We start from the raw sequence: 18,301 nt of genomic DNA, 5'->3' as shown, positions 1-18,301 counted from the left end.
CTTGAGAAAATTGTTTTGTTCCAATTATTGGGTCATGAAAATCCAAAGACCACCCAATTTAGTAACATTAAGTCGCTTTCATGTCGGAAAAAATAAAAAATAAAAGAACTGAAACAACAAATTGAATATTTTTAATTGAAATTTATGAGAAATTATTGAGTCTTTTTGAAATGTGCTCTGAATATGGACATTTCAAAAAATAAAATTAATTGTTTTTCTACCCTAAATATTAAAGTCAACTTCAACTGAAATACAATGCAGTTTCTTAAATTTAACATTTAGGCTTTGTTTATTATGTAAAGTATTAAATTTAATTGTGGATGCATTTTTCTAGAAGATCCTCTAGAAGAGACAAAAAAAGTAAAAATTATTTAGTATTAATGACAACTAATCTTAACTATTGATTACCCATAAATCTAAAAGTTATTAACCGATGATGCTGAGATTAGTGTATTTTCAAGTATGTTGATGTGTCATCCCCCATAAATCAATTACACGACAATTCAATCAAGAAATCAATTATTCAAACGAAAATAATCATGTTATGTATTATTAGAGATCCCTTTGAGCAAGAGTTCACTCTTTCGGTGGAGAATTATTAATATCCAAACGAAAATACTTGAACAAAGAAATTGGTTTTTGTTAGAACAGAAGAAATTGCAAAAGGTGGAATTGACCATAGAAAATCAAAACTTCAAAAAATTTACTGTCATTTGATTTTCAGTAAAGAGGGCTAATATACTTAATATTTTCCCTGTTTTAATTCTATTCATTCTAGGCGTGTGCATTTCAGTGAGATTATATCTTTTTACAGCAAGTTTATGCGAGCATTGGTTTAAGTCATATGTTCTTCTCGTTCGTCTTTTGACAGGAAATTAAATCGCTAAGAAGATATAAATAAAGTATCAATTCGATCCCCCAAAAAAAAGTAATGGCAGTGCCGGCAAATTTATGAAGCATTAATTCCATTAATTCAACATTTGATTGTGATTTGCAGAAGACAAAAAGAGAGAGAGAGAGAGAGAGAGAAACTGAAATAAAAACAGTGAAGAAAACGACAAGAATAAAAATGTAATTGTGATTTGCAGAAGACAAAAAGAGAGAGAGAGAGAGAGAGAGAGAGAAACTGAAATAAAAACAGTGAAGAAACCGACAAGAATAAATTTCTTTTAAATTATTCTTTTTAAAAGACAAACGCACTCACCAGAAATCAAATTTTGCGACCACTGTTCAGGAACAAGGGTTGGAAACAGGAACGAAAAGCAATTTGAGTGGCTTCATCCTCCCATTGAAGTGGGTTCCACCAGTCTTCTTCTCCACGAATAACAAATTTACGCTCCTTTGCACTGTTGGAATCGAGTGGAAGCTTTTTAAGATTAGGGCAATAACGCACAGATATTTCTTTCAGATGAGTGAAAGGCAATGGCTTCCAGAAGATGCTCTTCAAATGTGGCAAACCTAGTAAATCAATCATTTGGAGATTTTCAAAAGGACTTATATGTCCCATCATCTCAGGAGTCTCAGCAAATTTTCCGACGCTGATTATTTCTTCCATAGCATTGCATTTGACTATCGAAAGAGACTTGAGGTTTGGAGCAAAAACGAGGAATGTCGAATCTTTCAACTTCTGGCAGCTTTGTATAGTAACATGGTGAAGGCTGCGGAAAACAAAAGGTTCCCGCCTTTTTCGAACTATCTCTGTATAATCAGCCGTCAATTCTTTCAGCTTTGTAGCCGACTCAATGCGTAATTCATTGAGGTGTTTTAGATCTGCGAAAGCCGTAGCATCAATAATTAACGCTGTATCTCCGGTCAACTGGAGGTAAAGAGATCGAATACAACTTTTTAGCTTATTTGAGCTGAAAAGAATTTGGAGAGCATGATAACTTCCCAAGGTCAACTCCAATACCTCTAAATATTTCAAACCGAGCAATTCCTGTATCAAAACTTCACCCCCACCAAATAAAACGCTGTCTTCTGGTGCTTCATGAAAATTGAACCAGCCAGTAGCGAACATTCTCAACACACGTAACCTTGAAAAATTTGATATTAGTTGCCATGAAATTTTATTTAACCAAATTGTCCGCCTCAAATTCAAACATTTCAGATTTACCAACAACTTTAATTCTTGCGGTAAATCTTGTATGCAGGTGTGTGAAATATCAAGAAGCTGTAGTGAACCCAACTTTGGCATCCCCAAATTTAATTCCAAACCTTTCCAAGGCTTTCCAGAGTTTGACATCTTCAAAACTTTGAGAGAAGGCATACATCGGAAGAAGCCATCCGCAATAGTCTTCAACTCCCTATTAAAGTCAAGAAATAAAGTGAGAAGATGAGGGCATGTGGGAACCTCTGACAGAGTTTCAATTTGGTTTTGCATCAATGACAATCTTCTCACATTTTCCCATACTTCAACATCCGGTGCCTCTTTTAATCCAGCACCTGCACAAACCAAAAAGTTTCGCTTCTCCTTCTCAATTTCACCGGTTATCCATATAGCCATATCACGAACAACGTCATGCATTTTTACTTTATCATCTTCCACCTCTTCTAATAAACATGCATGAACAAGAGTGCCCACAATGTAGTATCCTTGGTTTTCTGCACTAAACCTGTCAGATTCCTCTAAGAATCCCTCACCAATCCAACAATCAATCAAATCCCATTTAAGAATGCCATAATCTTCAGGATACAAACAACAATATAAGAAACAAGATCTAATCGTATCATTCTGCAAACTATCATAGCTAAACTTTAAAAGACGATACACCTTTTCTCCCAAACCTGCAAACTCTGAAGCTGATCTCCTTAACATTTCAATTGCATGTCTCCACTCCTTAGCTGTCTTTCTGTAGGCCATAGATCGACCTATAGTTTTAAGCGCGAGTGGCAAACCGCCACACTCTCTGGCCACAGTTTGGGCTAGCTCAACGATATCATGATGACTCTCAAGAGTTTCTTGCCTTACTTTTCCTCGAAACAGCTCCCAAGCATCCTCTTCTGATAAGCATGCCACTTTAAACTTCCTGTGACTTTCCATGCTACCACACACATCAATGAAACGGGTCGTGAATACGACTTTGATGTAGTATTTTTGTGGGCTGGGAAGTGGAACGCCCACTTCTGTTAAATCAACCCGCTCCCATAAATCATCTAACAACAATACAAACCTCTTCTCTCCTAATCTCCGCAAGATGTCTACGGCTTTCTCCTCAACACTTTTATTCTTCCACGAACCATCAAACAGACCTATCTTCTTCCCAATATCTTCTTGAATTTTTTCAAGTCGCAGGTCTTTTGAAACTACGACCCAAATCACACAATCAAAGTTGGTGGGACTCTCAAGAAATTTATTGTTGATATGGGTCAACAGTGTGGTTTTACCAACACCGCCCATACCATATAGGCCAATGATTCCCGCTGATTCTTCTACAAGAAGACATCTCCAAACTTGTTCAAGCTGTGATTGCAAGCCTACTATTGTTGGCTCAGTGGGTCTTTTATCTGCCACAGGTTCCGGAGCTCTCTCAGCCACCGACTCAAAAACTCCCTCGGCGATTAAAGTCTCCACATCTCGTAGCTTTCTTGCCACTTGTTTTCCGAATTTGTAGCTTGACCTGCAGTTCTTGGAACAGTAGCCTCCAACACATAATTTTTCAATTTCTCGAGAGCCGTCTGTGATAAGTTCATCGGCTTCAGTTTTAACAGCATCGAGCCTCGAAACCCACACTTGCACTCCGTCCAGCCTTCTCATTTGTTGCCGTTCAGCATCGACAACCCTCCTCATCACATCGTTCTTTTTAGCGATCAGATTTCCCAATTCAGTGTCCAAGGCTACAAGATTATCTTGGAGGTTACGTATGTATGCTGCTTTTCCAAGAAAGCAATCCAAGCAACGATTGAAAAAAGCACCATCGCATGTGATCTGAAAAATGCTACACATCTTTGGAATATTTTGTTAAGAAAGAAAATTGATTTGAGTTTGATTAACTGAAGCTGCTGTAATTGCCCGTGGAAGAGAAATTTCAGTAATGACCTCTGTCCTTTATACGGCAAATTTTTTTAAAAGATTTATTAGGTACGTCCGATTCGGGACCCACTGTAAACACGAGCCTCTAACTTTTGAAGGAAAAGAATTAATTGCAGCTGCAAACAACGAAGCTTTAGGGTCCGCCGTCCGCAACACAAAAGTGTGCATTTTCATGAATTAGGTTCAATTAATTTAGGTTTGTCCTTTTGTTCCTTTTTCCCAATTTCTTTGACTTTACTTGGCCTAACTCATGAATATTTTCAAAAGGACAATTAAATATGTGAATGTAGGACAGGAATAATATATATTATCTATATATATATATATAAAGTTGGGACGTGAGGAGATGATGTGGCATTACCATTTCTCATCTTGCTATATTCTCTATTATCTAATAAATAGAGAAATTTTCTGTTAGATTTGGCTTTTCATCTTCTTATAATTAATTTGATTGTTATTACACAATAACAATTATGTAAAGATTTTAATGAGGCATATTCTTTGTAATGAACATTTAAGGGGGAGTGTTATGAATTTATTAAAATAAATGTAGATGTTCATAATATATATCTCTTAGTCTCCCCACTATCTCCCATTAGCAACTTTTAGCTTCCCAATAACTCCCACTATCTCACAAGAAATTATGATTCATAATTTTTCATTAATTTCATGAAGTAATTATGTAGTTATAAAAGGAGAGCTCATCTTTTTGTTTTGTACACACACAATTAGAATGAATAAGATCACTCTATAATATATTCTCTCATTTTATTCTTTATCTTGCATTCCTTCTTTATTTGTATTGCTGGCTAATAGCTTTTTTTATTTTTTATAAGGCTGCCTCATCTTTAAAAAAAATCAATTCATATTTTTTATCAGTTTCATCAAGTGTAAAGTAAGAAAAAAAGATAATACTAAATTCTTTTTTCAAAGCCGCGTGAAACGCAGTGTTCTATTTTCTAGTTATTAAATAATTAAAGGGATGGTGCTTACATAATTATTAAATGATTAAAGGGATGCAATCAAATTAGGTTCACATTTCCTAATTGACAATAAATAACATGACTCACTTGCAGCATTAATATTGCTTTTATTGAATTTTTACTATTTATTGCTTGGCCCAAAAAAAAAAGAAAAAGAGAGAGAGAGAGAACTGGAACGAAATTAAATAGCAGCAATTAGGTGGTCGGCATAGTGGTTATATATCAGAACTTTAATGTTCAAACATTAATTAAATGATATCCACTTTAATTAAAGAAATCCATTTTAATTTGTAGTTTAATAAAAGAATACAGCCGGTTGTTTTATCACTTTTGCTTTGGGGGTGGAATACGATCTAGTTTTTTCTTGTTAGCATTAATTTTTAATAAAATATAAGCAATTTCAAGGCCACTAACGTTAACAGTGAAAAACAATTAAGCATTTTAAAACTTTTCTGACCGACGTTTCAAGGCCAACCAAAGGTTAATCATGATGATTGCTGAAAAGACTAAAATACCCACCAAAATTTCTCCTCAGTACATTTTTAATAAGATATTATTTAAATCAATAATATTAAATAAAGCTTCTTGAGAAAATGACAGTTACGCCTTAAATATTTAGAGGACTGTAAATTTCTAAATTTTTAATAAAGATATTAAAATTTTTCAAATTATAATATTCTTTAAATAGTAATTAAAAAAATTGGCTTTAAATTTTTTAATAAATATAAAACAATATAAGTAATTTTTTCTATCTAATAGACTAGTAATATAATTCTAGTAATGACCTCTGTTAGTTATACTGGAAAAAATTAAAACAGATTTAGTGCACACTTAACTTTTATATCACTTGTATTAATTAAGTCAGAACAATAATTTTTATAATTATTATTTCTTAAAATTAATAAAATTAGACTGCGTTTGATATAATTTTCAAATAAAAATTATTTAAATTAATTTAGTCTTAACATTATCATAATAGAGATTTAGTGTAATTGGAAATATGTTAGTCTCTTTCTTTGCAAACATTCCAAAGTCAACTTTCCAAAAAGTAATTTGTAACCTAAACTGCGAGTAGTGAATTTTTTTTTTTTAATATTAATTCATGCATTGAAATTCGATTCAAGACCCAAATTCTAAAATGGCTACTTCTTACAATTGGAATTAGAACATAAAAAAGATAACCGAAAAATATTCTTCTGATAAGAGTTCTAAAATTTTAATTAATGAATTCGATGAACAGAAACTGCCCCAGAAGATAACAATAACTCTGAATAATAACCCGATTGTAATCACCAAAAATTATTCTGAAAAATAATAAAAGAAGAATTAAACAAAAGACTAGACAATAGAGATATTGGATTCTTCACTACTTTATACTTGCCTTTAATAAGAGAGTCTAATCGTCTAACGCACTACTTTTCTTCATCCTTATGATAATCATCATCTCTGTTTCCAGCTGTAAAAGAATCGATTGCTAAAGTTATAAAGCATATATGTTTATTTCTCTGTGTGCAATAATCTTTTGCACTTTTAAATTCATTCCACTAAAGAGAAAACATTTCAACATTAAATTCATATCAAATTTTCATATCAATTTACAATCAATCTATAATAATAAACAATTGGAAAAACCATTAAAAACACATTGACAGACAAGGATGAACTAATGCACTGAGATATCTTTCAACAAGACATCCATTCAGGCTACATAATCAAATAGACTCTATCAGAAATATCATTAATTTGCTCTTCCATAACATTCTTCGCTGGGTTCAATATATATTGAGGAGCTTACGGAAAAGTAACCCACATGCATGTGTAAAAAAGAAAATAAATAAATAATAAAAATGTAACCTGAAAAATTGTAATGATAGAGCTAAAGTATGTGAGATGACTCCACTTTAAAATAAAAATAAAAGCAGGGACACTTGCTTTGTCCTTTTTCAACATTTCACGCATGAAAAGTAAATTTCATTTCATATTACTCCCTTATAAAATAATAATCTTTAAAATATTTCAAACTACTGCAAACACAATTTATTTCAATTTTATTAAGAAGAAAACAATTTCATCAGCATGTTCCATTTTAAATCGAGAGTGTATTAAAATTTATAATAATTTAAGAGATATTTTAAATATTGTTATTTTCAGAGAGAGACAATCTGAAATTTATAAATGGACCATTTATCTTTAATAATTAAATAGATAGATGGACATAAAATGAATGGAATAACTCGCCATCAATTGTTCTTAGTAGTAAGTGAATTCCCTGTTTCACTCCGAAGCTTTTACAAAGTTTTTGCTGGTGTACTTTTCCATATTATGACTCTGCAGTTTTCTCATAATTGCAGGAGACAAATGAAATTGAATTCACATTGACCACAAAATATATAATTGAAAATTGATTCACATCACTCTCAAATAGAACAAGTAATATTTTGTGACGATAAAAAATTTAATAAACAAGAAGCAAGCGAACTTTGTCAAGCAACAGTAAGCATACACTAACATCAGCAATAAAAAAAGAGACAAAGAAATGATAAAATGACAGGAAGAAAAAAAAAATCACAAAAGAAAGCAACCACCAAAGATCATATACAAACCCTGCTGATCTGCTCCAGAATCTCTCCATCTCTGTTGATGATGTTGATGATGCCCCCTTCAATCACTTGTCAGTTGATTTGAAAAATGGAAGCAATGCATTCTGAGTTGCTTGATCCTCCCATTGAAGTTCTTTCCACCAATCTTCCTTTCCCTTGATAAGAATTTTACCTTGGCCCACCCCTTGAAAATCCAGTGGCAGGTTCTTAAGAACTGGGCATTAATACAAAAATTCTGCATACATCTGGGAATGGAAATGCCTTCCAGTAGACGCTCTTCAAATTTGGCAGCTTCTTCAAGTAAAGAACTTGGAGCTTTGTAAGAGGTTCAAGATTTGACATCATCTCTTCACCTAATTTTCCTACATTGATTATGTCCTCCATATCACTTTATGTTAACAATAAAGTTAACATAATCAATAGCACAACTTGGCTTTGAAATACAGGTTATATGCCTTGCCACTAAACAAACTAATAAGAATCAAGTGAATCTGCCAGCATCTTGAATGCTAACAGTGTCTGCTTAATGAAAATATATCTGCTGTCAATGGATGGCTGTAGATGGAAACCTTACCTGTTCTAGAAGTTTTCCTGCTTGAACATGACCCTTCTGAGCGAACGCATCAATAGCCTGACAAGGAACTGTATTCTTACTTTATGGCTTTTAAAACGTAAAAGGCAATTGACACATACAAAGCTGCATGTTCAGGGCATAAACAAAATGTGTGAGAAAACATAAATGACAAGAGAGAAAGTACATACAACCTTACAATATTCTTTCATTGTGCCCCTATATTCCATCACAGCTCTACAAAGAGCCTGGAAGCGGTCCTCTTCGTCATTATCTGCAATTGTTAACATACTTCAGGAGAAGGAAAGCTGAAAAATAGGGGAAAAAAAGACCAAACCCATAAGTGAAAGGAAAATTTAGCTAGTTTCTCCCCGTATATATATTTCTGCAGGACCATTACAGGTTGTTATGGTTGATCAGACCAGCATTTAAAGCAAGTGAACCTAATTCTGTATAATAAATTATTGCTGTTTTTCTTTAACATTGATATTACCTCAATGCATGAGCTAGTATCTACAGATACTTCCCTTTCACAAAATATGCAAAATGTTTCAGTCTTTCAGATTCAGAGAATTTTATCTTTTCTAACTAAAAGATATTTGATCTAAACTGAAGCATTCTTTAGACATTCCAGAGCCACAAAATGTATCTGTTACAAAGTTCTCCAGGTGAGAAAAAATATTCATATCATATTTTCCATTAGTTATTGCAGAATCTTCAGTATTCCAGAGCCACAAATTATATCTGTTACACAGTTCTCCAGGTGAGAGAAAATATTCATATTGTAGTTTCCATTAGTTATAGCACATATATCAGTATAAAGCTTTCCACTAGTTCTCCAGTAAGTGGCAGAAATCAAGAATCCTACACACGTTAATATGCATAAATACAAATGTGAGTATACACACAAAAATGTACACACTCACAAATCCAACCAATATAGTTAATATAAGAGCACATACAGGTCTGGTCATCTTGCTGCAAGTGCACCACATTAGCCTTGTATTCTGGTACTAATTCCTCCGGCGGTTCACTCACCACCTTTCCTAATGCGTTGGACCTCCACTCCGTCTTCACCGTAATTTCAGGAAATCCATCAGATTTCTCAGCAGCACTAAATAAAGCAGCAAAAACTTCCTTCCGTAATTCATTTCTGTCCTTTTGGGTACTGAAGGAAATATATTAGTCTTACAACAAGCTGAGAAAATAAATTAAATACCATACCCTCCGGAAGAATTCAATTGTTGCAATTTTCTTTCATGTGGAGGCCCTCCAAAAGTAGAGCACATATCCTCTCACTGTTTATGAAATCATAATAACAGGAAACCAGCTATTAATAACAAAACTTACACTTGAAATTCAACTGTGATGAAAAAGGATTAAAAAAAATATATGAACTTGTTATCTTGGAAGAAGGTAATCTAAGAGATAGCAAACTTCGCACATTCATATATGAACACAAAGGATTTGTGGATTTTCTAAAGCCATAATCGTTTAATAATCATGAACCAAGCAATAATATATGATTATTATTTCTTTTCTTCTAAACTACAGATATTTGTGCATCAGAATAAAGTGGGACACAATGGTTGTGTGCAGATACACACGCATGATCAACAGGAAAAATCATCTGAACATTTGTATTACTAATTTGGCATACAAAGATTCTCATAATAGTTCAAAATACAAATAAATGAACATTTACATGAAGACACTGCCAATCACCCACTCCTCATTTCTCAAAGATTCATTGTTTAAAGATGAGGCAAATACTCTCCTTGTTACTTAAATAAGAATATCCAAATTCTCCACAATGGCACAATATACAAATTGCATATTCATTTTCCTGTTCAATACCAGTGTTGAGAAAAATTAGTTAAGGCAACTGGTATGCATAAATACTTTTAGCATCTATCATGGATGAATTTGCCAACAGAGTTCCTCTTGTATTCATTAAACTGACAATTATACAAAAAGTTATTGTCAGGGCATAATAAACTATTACATCCTACAACTGGTTTTCACATTACCTAAAATAGATTTCCTTAGCTTGGCCCGAAAGTGTTGCCTAGCCACAGAAAAGAACAGGAATTCATGATCCCTCTATGATATTACAAAATAGATCATCAACCACTTTTAACGATCTCCAAAAAAAGAGTTGTGTACAAAAATTATGACCAATGATTATTTAATACTCGGGAATTATGCATACCTTTTTAGAGGATTTACCAAGAAATTTTGTCTTCTCACCCAAAGTCTCCGCTGAGCGATCAATTAGTTTAGACATGCTCTGAAGAGTGAAGAAAAAACATGTTACCTAAGAAAATGACTATAGAATGGGCATATCATCTCCGAAGAATTACTTTATTGATCAAATTAACTTCAGAAGGAAAAATTCATGTTATCAAGCTACAGAAACAGGCAGACCAATTATTTCAAGTTACAAAATAGAAATATAAAATCATGACCTCAACTTTTATTGATTGAGAGGAACATGCATAATGTAAAGCATCACAATCAAGGTTAAATGAAAATGGTTCAAGTCTTTAATCGAAACAAACATTTTTGGCTGAAACAAAATGTTGTCTTTTAACAATCTGAAATTTTCTTGACAGCAGGTTACGGGAGTTTTTATCACTTAAATAATAAGCCTAAATAAAAGCACAGAATGTCATTTTGCAAATACCGGCAAGTTTTTTCAGGCCTTTGAACCATGAAGATCTAAATAAAGTACTCTATTGGGTTCAACTACTGAAATTAACCAAAGTATCTCATTCTCACTTTTGGAAGCAGCAGCAAATGGACGTTAATCAAAATGGAAGTTGAACCTTAACATATGACAGCAGTATTTAAGACTTGACTTTGGTATGATATATCAATCACAAGGGAAAATGCGATTTACTAAATTACATAGAAGGGAAAAAATCAGAGGCCTCCATCAAGAAGATATAGTCCTTACCTTTTTGCATATCATATCCACAACTATCTGCAAGTTAAGAATAATACCAAATCAGCGACAAAGCTGGCACGGTGGCTCCCATCATCAAGAATCGTTTAGTAATGGCATTTCAATTTGTTTTTTGAAAAAAAAGGCATTGAATATGAATACAAACTACATCGTACAATCCTAACTTATTTCGCATTTGACCATTTTGGTATCTCCAGTGTCCCATTCACAATATTACATTTGCAAATTGCAATGCATATTCAATTAAGGACCAATTTTAGGATTTTAGTCGAAACTAAGACGTTTCGTAGCTATGATGGGAAAAAATTATGGAGAATGAAATATATATTTTTAAAAAAAATTATGAGCCCAAACATATATTAAATACAACAAATTATATAACTGGATATAACTTCTTAATAAAGCGGCCTTCATTTTAGTTAGTAAATTGAAGAATAACTAAAGTATATGACAAAAGAGAAAAATATCCACTTAGCGATGAGAGAGAGAGAGAGAGATGCCCTGTACCTAAAATTGGAATCATATGACATTAGAAAAAGAACAACCTATAGTCGTCACACTCGCATACTAACAAAGATAATTGACTTTGATAATAATGAAAGCTTCTTGCTTGACTCCTGAATTTGGAGTTCATTCTCTGACCAATTTTTTTCTTAATGGTTAATTAGTTTTTGATTGAGGCTTGGTTTTTTGGTGCATGCCATTTGTTTGCTTTCATGCCCTCATTTCATTTGAGTTCAAATTTTCTCCATATTCATTTTGCGTGTCTCCATTTTGTTTCTTGTTTACAAAGGAGATGAAGAGTTAAGTTAGAATTTACAATTAGCTGCTCGTGATCTAATTTTCACTCATTTTTTGTTTGGGATTAGGTCTGAGCTATTTGATGACCAAAACTCTGTAAACTTCTATGAACAATGAACCTTTGGAGTTTCAATGCATTGAATGAGTATCTGTTGGCATCATCATTTTCAAAATCTGTTGTATGGAAGCTTTTGCTGAGTTCTGTCAACTATAGTAAAGCATGGAACTTCACCTAAGGAGGCAATTCACCAAGTTGGCTTTCAGATTTTTAAGTTGAATATTCTTACTGCATTTTATTTGGCTGCGTGCATTAGGATTGTTTAATTAAAACTTTTTGTTGTAGAGGTAAATGGAATATTGGCTTGGCGTGTGATGAGGTGGTGATGCAAAGACTTTAGATCAAAAGAAATGCCCTTAACTTTGCAAGATGATTATAGACCTCTGAATTAACTGGTGAGACTACAAGAAAGAAAGCTTTCTATAACAAATGAGGGACCTGTATTGATTCTCATCAATAAATATTAAAGTTGAGGAAAAAATGCAATTTGTGCTTGGACAAATACACTGCATCTGACTTGTTTAGTCTTCTTGATGTTTTTGTGCAAAGTTCTAATTGCTTAAATGCTTCTGTAAGGTGCACTATATTAAACATTTTCTCAAGTTAAGGAGGAAAAGCATGTGCTCTTTTCAAATTTCAAGCCATCTTGCAGTTTTTAGCTTTCTAGGATACTGCTTGAAGTATTAGTTTGTAAGATCAACGTCAAATATTTTTCTTGTCTATATATCTTAATTCTCTCTCTCTCTCTCTCTCTCTCTCTCTCTCTCTCTCTTCATAGTGCTTTCAACTTATTTCCTGATAAGTGAGGATAGAGACAGAGGGATGAAGTTCAAAGCATTTCTTACAGAGAACGAAGTAAATCTCTTAGAAAAAAGATTCCTACCTGCCCTCAACAAAATGGGGAAGGTATATGCCACCTCTTCCTCACTGGAGAGAAAGCTTACTTCCTCCACAACCTTCTCAGTGGTGAAGGGATTCAATGTGTTGCCCAGTTTCACAAGGAAACTCTCTTCGATGATTACTGCATCTCGAGCCAAAATGAGGACTCCATTGCCTTTGCCGTAGACATATTACTTCTTCTGCTTGCTGTTCGAAGTAGTGTCAGTATATTCTCTCAAATTGGTGCCGCAGGATCCGCTGCCAGTCTATGAAAGTGAAAAAAAAAAAAAGGGAAAAATAGAAGATATCATCAGTAAAAATTGTCAAGTTGCACTAATTTATAACTTCAGAAATTTTTAGTATGAAGGTATAATTGACCATACAAAATAAAAACTTCAGAAAATGGATTAATCAAGAATATATCTTTCTAAATTAACTTTCACGTCATTTTCTGTAAAGAGGGCTACTATACTCAATATTTTCTCAGCTTTAATTCTGTTCAATCTAGAGGTGTGCATTCCAATCTAATTATATATTCTTACGGGAAATTTATGTGAGCATTAGTTTGACTCTATTGTTCTTCTCGTTCGTCTTTTGGCAGGAAATTAAATCACTTTTCACGAATAAGATATAAATAAAGCATCACTTTTAAAACAGGAACGAAAAGCAATTTGAGTGGCTTCATCCTCCCATTGAAGTCGGTTCCACCAGTCTTCTTCTCCACGAATAACAAATTTGCGCTCCTTTGCACTGTTGGAATCGAGTGGAAGCTTTTCAAGCCGATCGCACCTAAGTACCTCCATTTCTTTCAGATGAGTGAAAGGCAATGGCTTCCAGAAGATGCTCTTCAAATGTGGCAAACCTTGTAAATCAAGCATTTGGAGATTTTCAAAAGGGCTTATATGTCCCATCATCTCAGGAGTCTCAGCAAATTTTCCGACGCTGATTATTTCTTCCATAGCACCGCAATAGAATAGCCGAAGAGACTTGAGGTTTGGAGCAAAAACGAGGAATGTCACATCTTTCAATTTATGGCACTCCGCTATGGTAACACGTTGAAGGCTGCGGAAAACAAAAGGTTCCCGCCTTTTTCGTACTATCTCCGTATAATCAATCTTCAACTCTTCCAACTCAATACCATTATCAATCCGTAATTCATTGAGGTGGTTTAGATCTGCGAAAGCCGTAGCATCAATAATTGACGTTGTATCTCCGGTCAACTCGAGGTAAAGAGATCGAATACAACTTTTTAACTTATTTGAGCTCAAAAGAATTTGGAGAGCATGATAACTTCCCAAGGTCAACTCCAATACCTCTAAATATTTCAAACCGAGCAATTCCTGTATCAAAACTTCACCCCCACCAAATAAAACGCTGTCTTCTGGTGCTTCATGAAAATTGAACCGGCCAGTAGCGAACATTCTCAACACACGTAACCTTGAAGAATTTGATATTAGTTGCCGTGGAATTTTATTTAAATGCTCTGTCCACCTCAAATTCAAACATTTCAGATTTACCAACTTCTTTAACTCTTCCGGTAACTCTCTTGTGCTGTTTTCTGAAATATCAAGAAGTTCTAGTGATGAACCCAACTCTGACATCCCAACAGGTAATTTCAAATTCGAACAGTTTGACATCTTCAAAACTTTGAGAGAAGGCATAAATTGAAAGAAGCCATCCGCGATCATATCCAACCCCCTATTAAAGTCAAGAAATAGAGTATGGAGATGAGGGCATGTGGGAACCTCTGCCAGAGTTTCAATTTGGTTTTGCATCAATGACAATCTTCTCACATTTTCCCATCCTTTAACACCCGGTGCATCTTTTAATCCAGCACCTGCACGAACCAAAAAGTTTCTCTTCTCCTTCTCAATTTCACAAGTTATCCATATAGCCATATCACGAATAACGTCATGCATTTTTACTTCATCATCTTCCACCTCTTCTAATAAACACGCACGAACAAGAGTGTCCAAAATGTCATATCCTTGGTTTTCTGCACCAGACCTGTCAGATTCCCCAAAAAATCCCTCGCCAAACCAACAATCAATCAAGTCCCATTTAAGAATGCCATAATCTTCAGGATATAAACAACAGTACAAGAAACAAGATCTAACCGTATCATTCTGCAAACTATCATAGCTGAATTTTAAAAGAGGATAAACCTCTTTTCCCAAACCTGCAAACTCTGAAGCTGATCTCCTTAACTCTTCAATTGCACGTCTCCACTGCTCCGCTTTCTTTCTGTAGGCCATAGCTCGACCAATAGTAATAAGTGCGAGTGGCAAACCACCACACTCTTTGACCACAATTTGGGCTAGCTCATCGATATCATGATGACTCTGAAGAGTTTCCTCCCCAACTTTTTCTCGAAACAGTTCCCAAGCATCCTTTTCTGATAAGCATGCTACTTGAAACTTCCTGTCAACTTCCATGCTACCACAAACATCGATGAAACGGGTTGTGAATACGACTTTTGAGGTAGTATTTTTTGGTCCGGGAAGTGGAATGCCCACCTTTGTTAAATCAACCCGCTCCCATATATCATCTAACAACAATACAAATCTCTTCTCTCTTAAACTCCGGAAGATGTCGACAGCTTTCTCCTCTACACTTTTACTCTTCCATGAATCACCAACCAAACCTATCTTTTTCCCAATATCTTCTTGAATTTTTTCGAGTCGCAGGTCTTTTGAAACTACAACCCAAATCGCACAATCAAAGTTGGTTGGACTCTCGAGAAATTTATTGTTGATATGGGTCAGTAGTGTAGTTTTACCAACACCGCCCATACCATATAGGCCAATGATTCCCGCTGATTCTTCTACAAGACATCTCCAGACTTGTTCAAGTTGTGATTGCAAGCCTACTACTGTTCGCTCAGTAGGTCTTTCATCTGCTACAGACTCTGGAGCTCTGTCAGCCACCACCTCAAAAACTCCTTCACTGATTAAAGTCCGCACATCCCGTAGCTTTTTAGCCACTTTTTTCCCGAACTTGTAGCTTGACATGCAATTCTTGGAACAGTAGCCTCCAACACATAATTTTTCAATTTCTCGAGAGCCGTCTCTTATAAATTGATCAGCTTCAGTTTTAACAGAATCCACCCTCGAAACCCACACTTGCACTCCGTCCAGCCTTCTCATTTGTTGCCGTTCAGCATCGACAACCCTCCTCATCAGATCGTTCTTTCTAGCGATCAGATTTCCCAATTCAGTGCCCAAGGTATCAACATTATCTTGGAGGTTACGTATGTATGCTGCTTTTCCAAGAAAGCAATCCAAGCAACGATTGAAAAGAGCACCATCGCATGTGATCTGAAAAATGCTACACATCTTTGGAATATTTTGTTAAGAAAGAAAATTGATTTGAGTTTGATTAACTGAAGCTGCGGTGGGCTGTGGAATAGAAATTTTAGTAATGATTCGGGACCCACATTCGCACCTGCAAACATGAGCCACACTAACTTTTGAAGGAAAAATAATAAAACAACAATTTGAAAAAGACTATTCGACTAGTTTTTACTTGCCTTTAATAAAAAGAGCCTAATCGTCTGTCCCACTTGCATTCAAAAGAATCCACTTTTAATTTGTAGTTTAGTAAAAGAAACCAGCTGGTTGTTTTGTCAGTTTTGCTTTTGTGGAATATGACCTAGCTTTTTCTTGTTAGCGTTAATTTTAAAACTTTTCTGACCGACGATTCAAGGCTAAAGGCTGATCTGATCATGATAATTGCTGAAAAGACTAAAATACCCACCGAAATTTCCTTCTCTGTACATTTTTAATTGACATATTATTTAAATCAATAATATTAAATAAAGCTTCTCCACCGTTGTTCACATATAACCCTAAATATTTAGAGAATTGATCATGTAAATTTTTAAATTTTTAATAAAGATGTTAAGATTCTTTTTTATCATTATATTTTTTGAATAGTAATTAAAAATAATTTTAAATTTTTTAATAAATAGAAAATAATATATATAATTTAATCTATCTAATAGATTAGTAATATTAATATTTTTAATATTTGAAGTAACTTCAAAAATATAATTATTAATTTATCATAAATAAATCTTTAGGTTAAATGGTATTTTAAATTAATAAAATATGAATATCTCACATATTTTATTAAAATTATTTTATATAATACTTAAAATACTCTAAATTTTCTATATATTCATTTTAATAGTATGTTTTTATTTATTATAAAATTTACTTTAATATAATAAAATATATCTAATGAATCATAAAATATTAAAAATTATTTTAAATATTGATATTATTTTAAAATAGATATTATTTATATTTCTGCAAGATCTTCTCTACACTTTTTAACTCTTTTGCTATTGTTATATTCTTATTTATGCCATAATATGTCTTAAATTTAAGGAGTTTAGATAAACACAAAAATTAGTGCACACTGCAATATAATGGTCCCCTAATTTAATCCCAAATTAAATTAGCGACATTAGCTGCGGCTCCACATTTGAAAATGAAAAGTATGCTCTTCAATTATTAAGAGCATGAAAGGGAATGCAGAAAAAAAAAACAAAACAATTATTGTGAATGAGCACTTGCACAGTTAAATTATCCGAACAGAATTGTAGGGGCCACCAACTTGTGAATATCGGTACAATTATTGAGGATTGTAGGTGCCACCAATTTATAACAATTTTAAAAAGACTATACAATTTGTAGTTTAATAAAAGACCCTAATCGTCTCGAATTATTGAATAGTAATTAAAAGATTCCAGCTGGTTGTGTTTGTCACTTTTGCTTTTGTGGAATATGATCTAGCTTTTTCTTGTTAGCATTAATTTGCAATAAAATAAAAGAAAGGCCGGTAACGTTAAAAGTAAAAACAATTAACGTATTTTAAAATAATTTAATCTATCTCTTATAAAAAATAATTTAATCTATCTAAAAGATTAATAATATTAAATTTTTTTAATATTTAAAATAACTTCAAATATGTAATTATTAATTTATCATATTTTTTAGGTAAAATAACATTTTAAATTAATAAAATATATCTCACGCATTATCTTAAAATTATTTTATATAACATTCAAAATTTTCTAAATTCTTTATATATTCATTTTAATAGTACGTTTCTGTTTATTGCAAAACATTAAAATATATATTTTTTGAGTTAACACAATGAAAGGATATTATTAATCAAAATAAGATATTAGTATCCCTTATTAAAATCTTGAAAATCTGCATGATTATTTATTTTCTCCGAGATTTAAATTTCATTGGATCCTATTTATTTTCCCTTGATTGCAACTACCAATCCAAAGCGTGTACTTTTTTAAACCTGATAAGTCTGCCCTCGAAAGGGGATAGATTGCTTTGTTTTGGAATATCTTTTGCTTCCATCTCTTCTCCATTTTCAGTGTCTTACTT

General features: G+C 33.4%; 2 protein-coding genes across 4 annotated transcripts; both read right to left on the bottom strand.

Annotated features, from left to right (window-relative positions):
- Positions 1 to 1,205: 1,205 nt before the first annotated feature.
- LOC18036406 (putative disease resistance protein At4g10780) lies at positions 1,206 to 3,979 on the bottom strand. 3 transcript variants are annotated; one of them, XM_024180334.1, is made up of 2 exons: positions 1,910 to 3,979; positions 1,678 to 1,770 (listed from the first exon to the last, which is right to left on the bottom strand). In XM_024180334.1, exons 1-2 carry the CDS (start codon positions 3,941 to 3,943, stop codon positions 1,765 to 1,767), a joined length of 2,040 nt encoding a protein of 679 aa, XP_024036102.1. In that variant the 5' UTR covers positions 3,944 to 3,979; the 3' UTR covers positions 1,678 to 1,764. The 3 variants fall into 3 exon arrangements, with proteins under 3 accessions (XP_006427362.1, XP_024036102.1, XP_024036103.1); XM_024180335.1 differs by lacking the exon at positions 1,678 to 1,770 and having other exon boundaries at positions 2,083 to 2,303; positions 2,399 to 3,979; XM_006427299.2 differs by having other exon boundaries at positions 1,206 to 3,979.
- Positions 3,980 to 7,666: 3,687 nt separating this feature from the next.
- LOC18036064 (probable disease resistance protein At5g63020) lies at positions 7,667 to 16,327 on the bottom strand. Its single transcript, XM_024180333.1, has 9 exons — positions 13,537 to 16,327; positions 12,895 to 13,156; positions 11,144 to 11,170; positions 10,397 to 10,474; positions 10,215 to 10,252; positions 9,147 to 9,482; positions 8,379 to 8,458; positions 8,188 to 8,244; positions 7,667 to 7,975 (listed from the first exon to the last, which is right to left on the bottom strand). The coding sequence occupies exons 1-2, from the start codon at positions 16,223 to 16,225 to the stop codon at positions 13,113 to 13,115; spliced, it is 2,733 nt and encodes a 910-aa protein (XP_024036101.1). The 5' UTR covers positions 16,226 to 16,327; the 3' UTR covers positions 7,667 to 7,975; positions 8,188 to 8,244; positions 8,379 to 8,458; positions 9,147 to 9,482; positions 10,215 to 10,252; positions 10,397 to 10,474; positions 11,144 to 11,170; positions 12,895 to 13,112.
- Between the last annotated feature and the right edge of the window lie 1,974 nt (positions 16,328 to 18,301).

This window comes from Citrus clementina, unplaced genomic scaffold (genome assembly GCF_000493195.1).
Source record: "Citrus clementina cultivar Clemenules unplaced genomic scaffold, Citrus_clementina_v1.0 scaffold_7, whole genome shotgun sequence".
Taxonomy (NCBI): domain Eukaryota; kingdom Viridiplantae; phylum Streptophyta; class Magnoliopsida; order Sapindales; family Rutaceae; genus Citrus; species Citrus x clementina.
The sequence above is the reverse complement of the archived record's forward strand: the minus strand, read 5'-3'. Positions and strand labels throughout refer to the sequence as shown.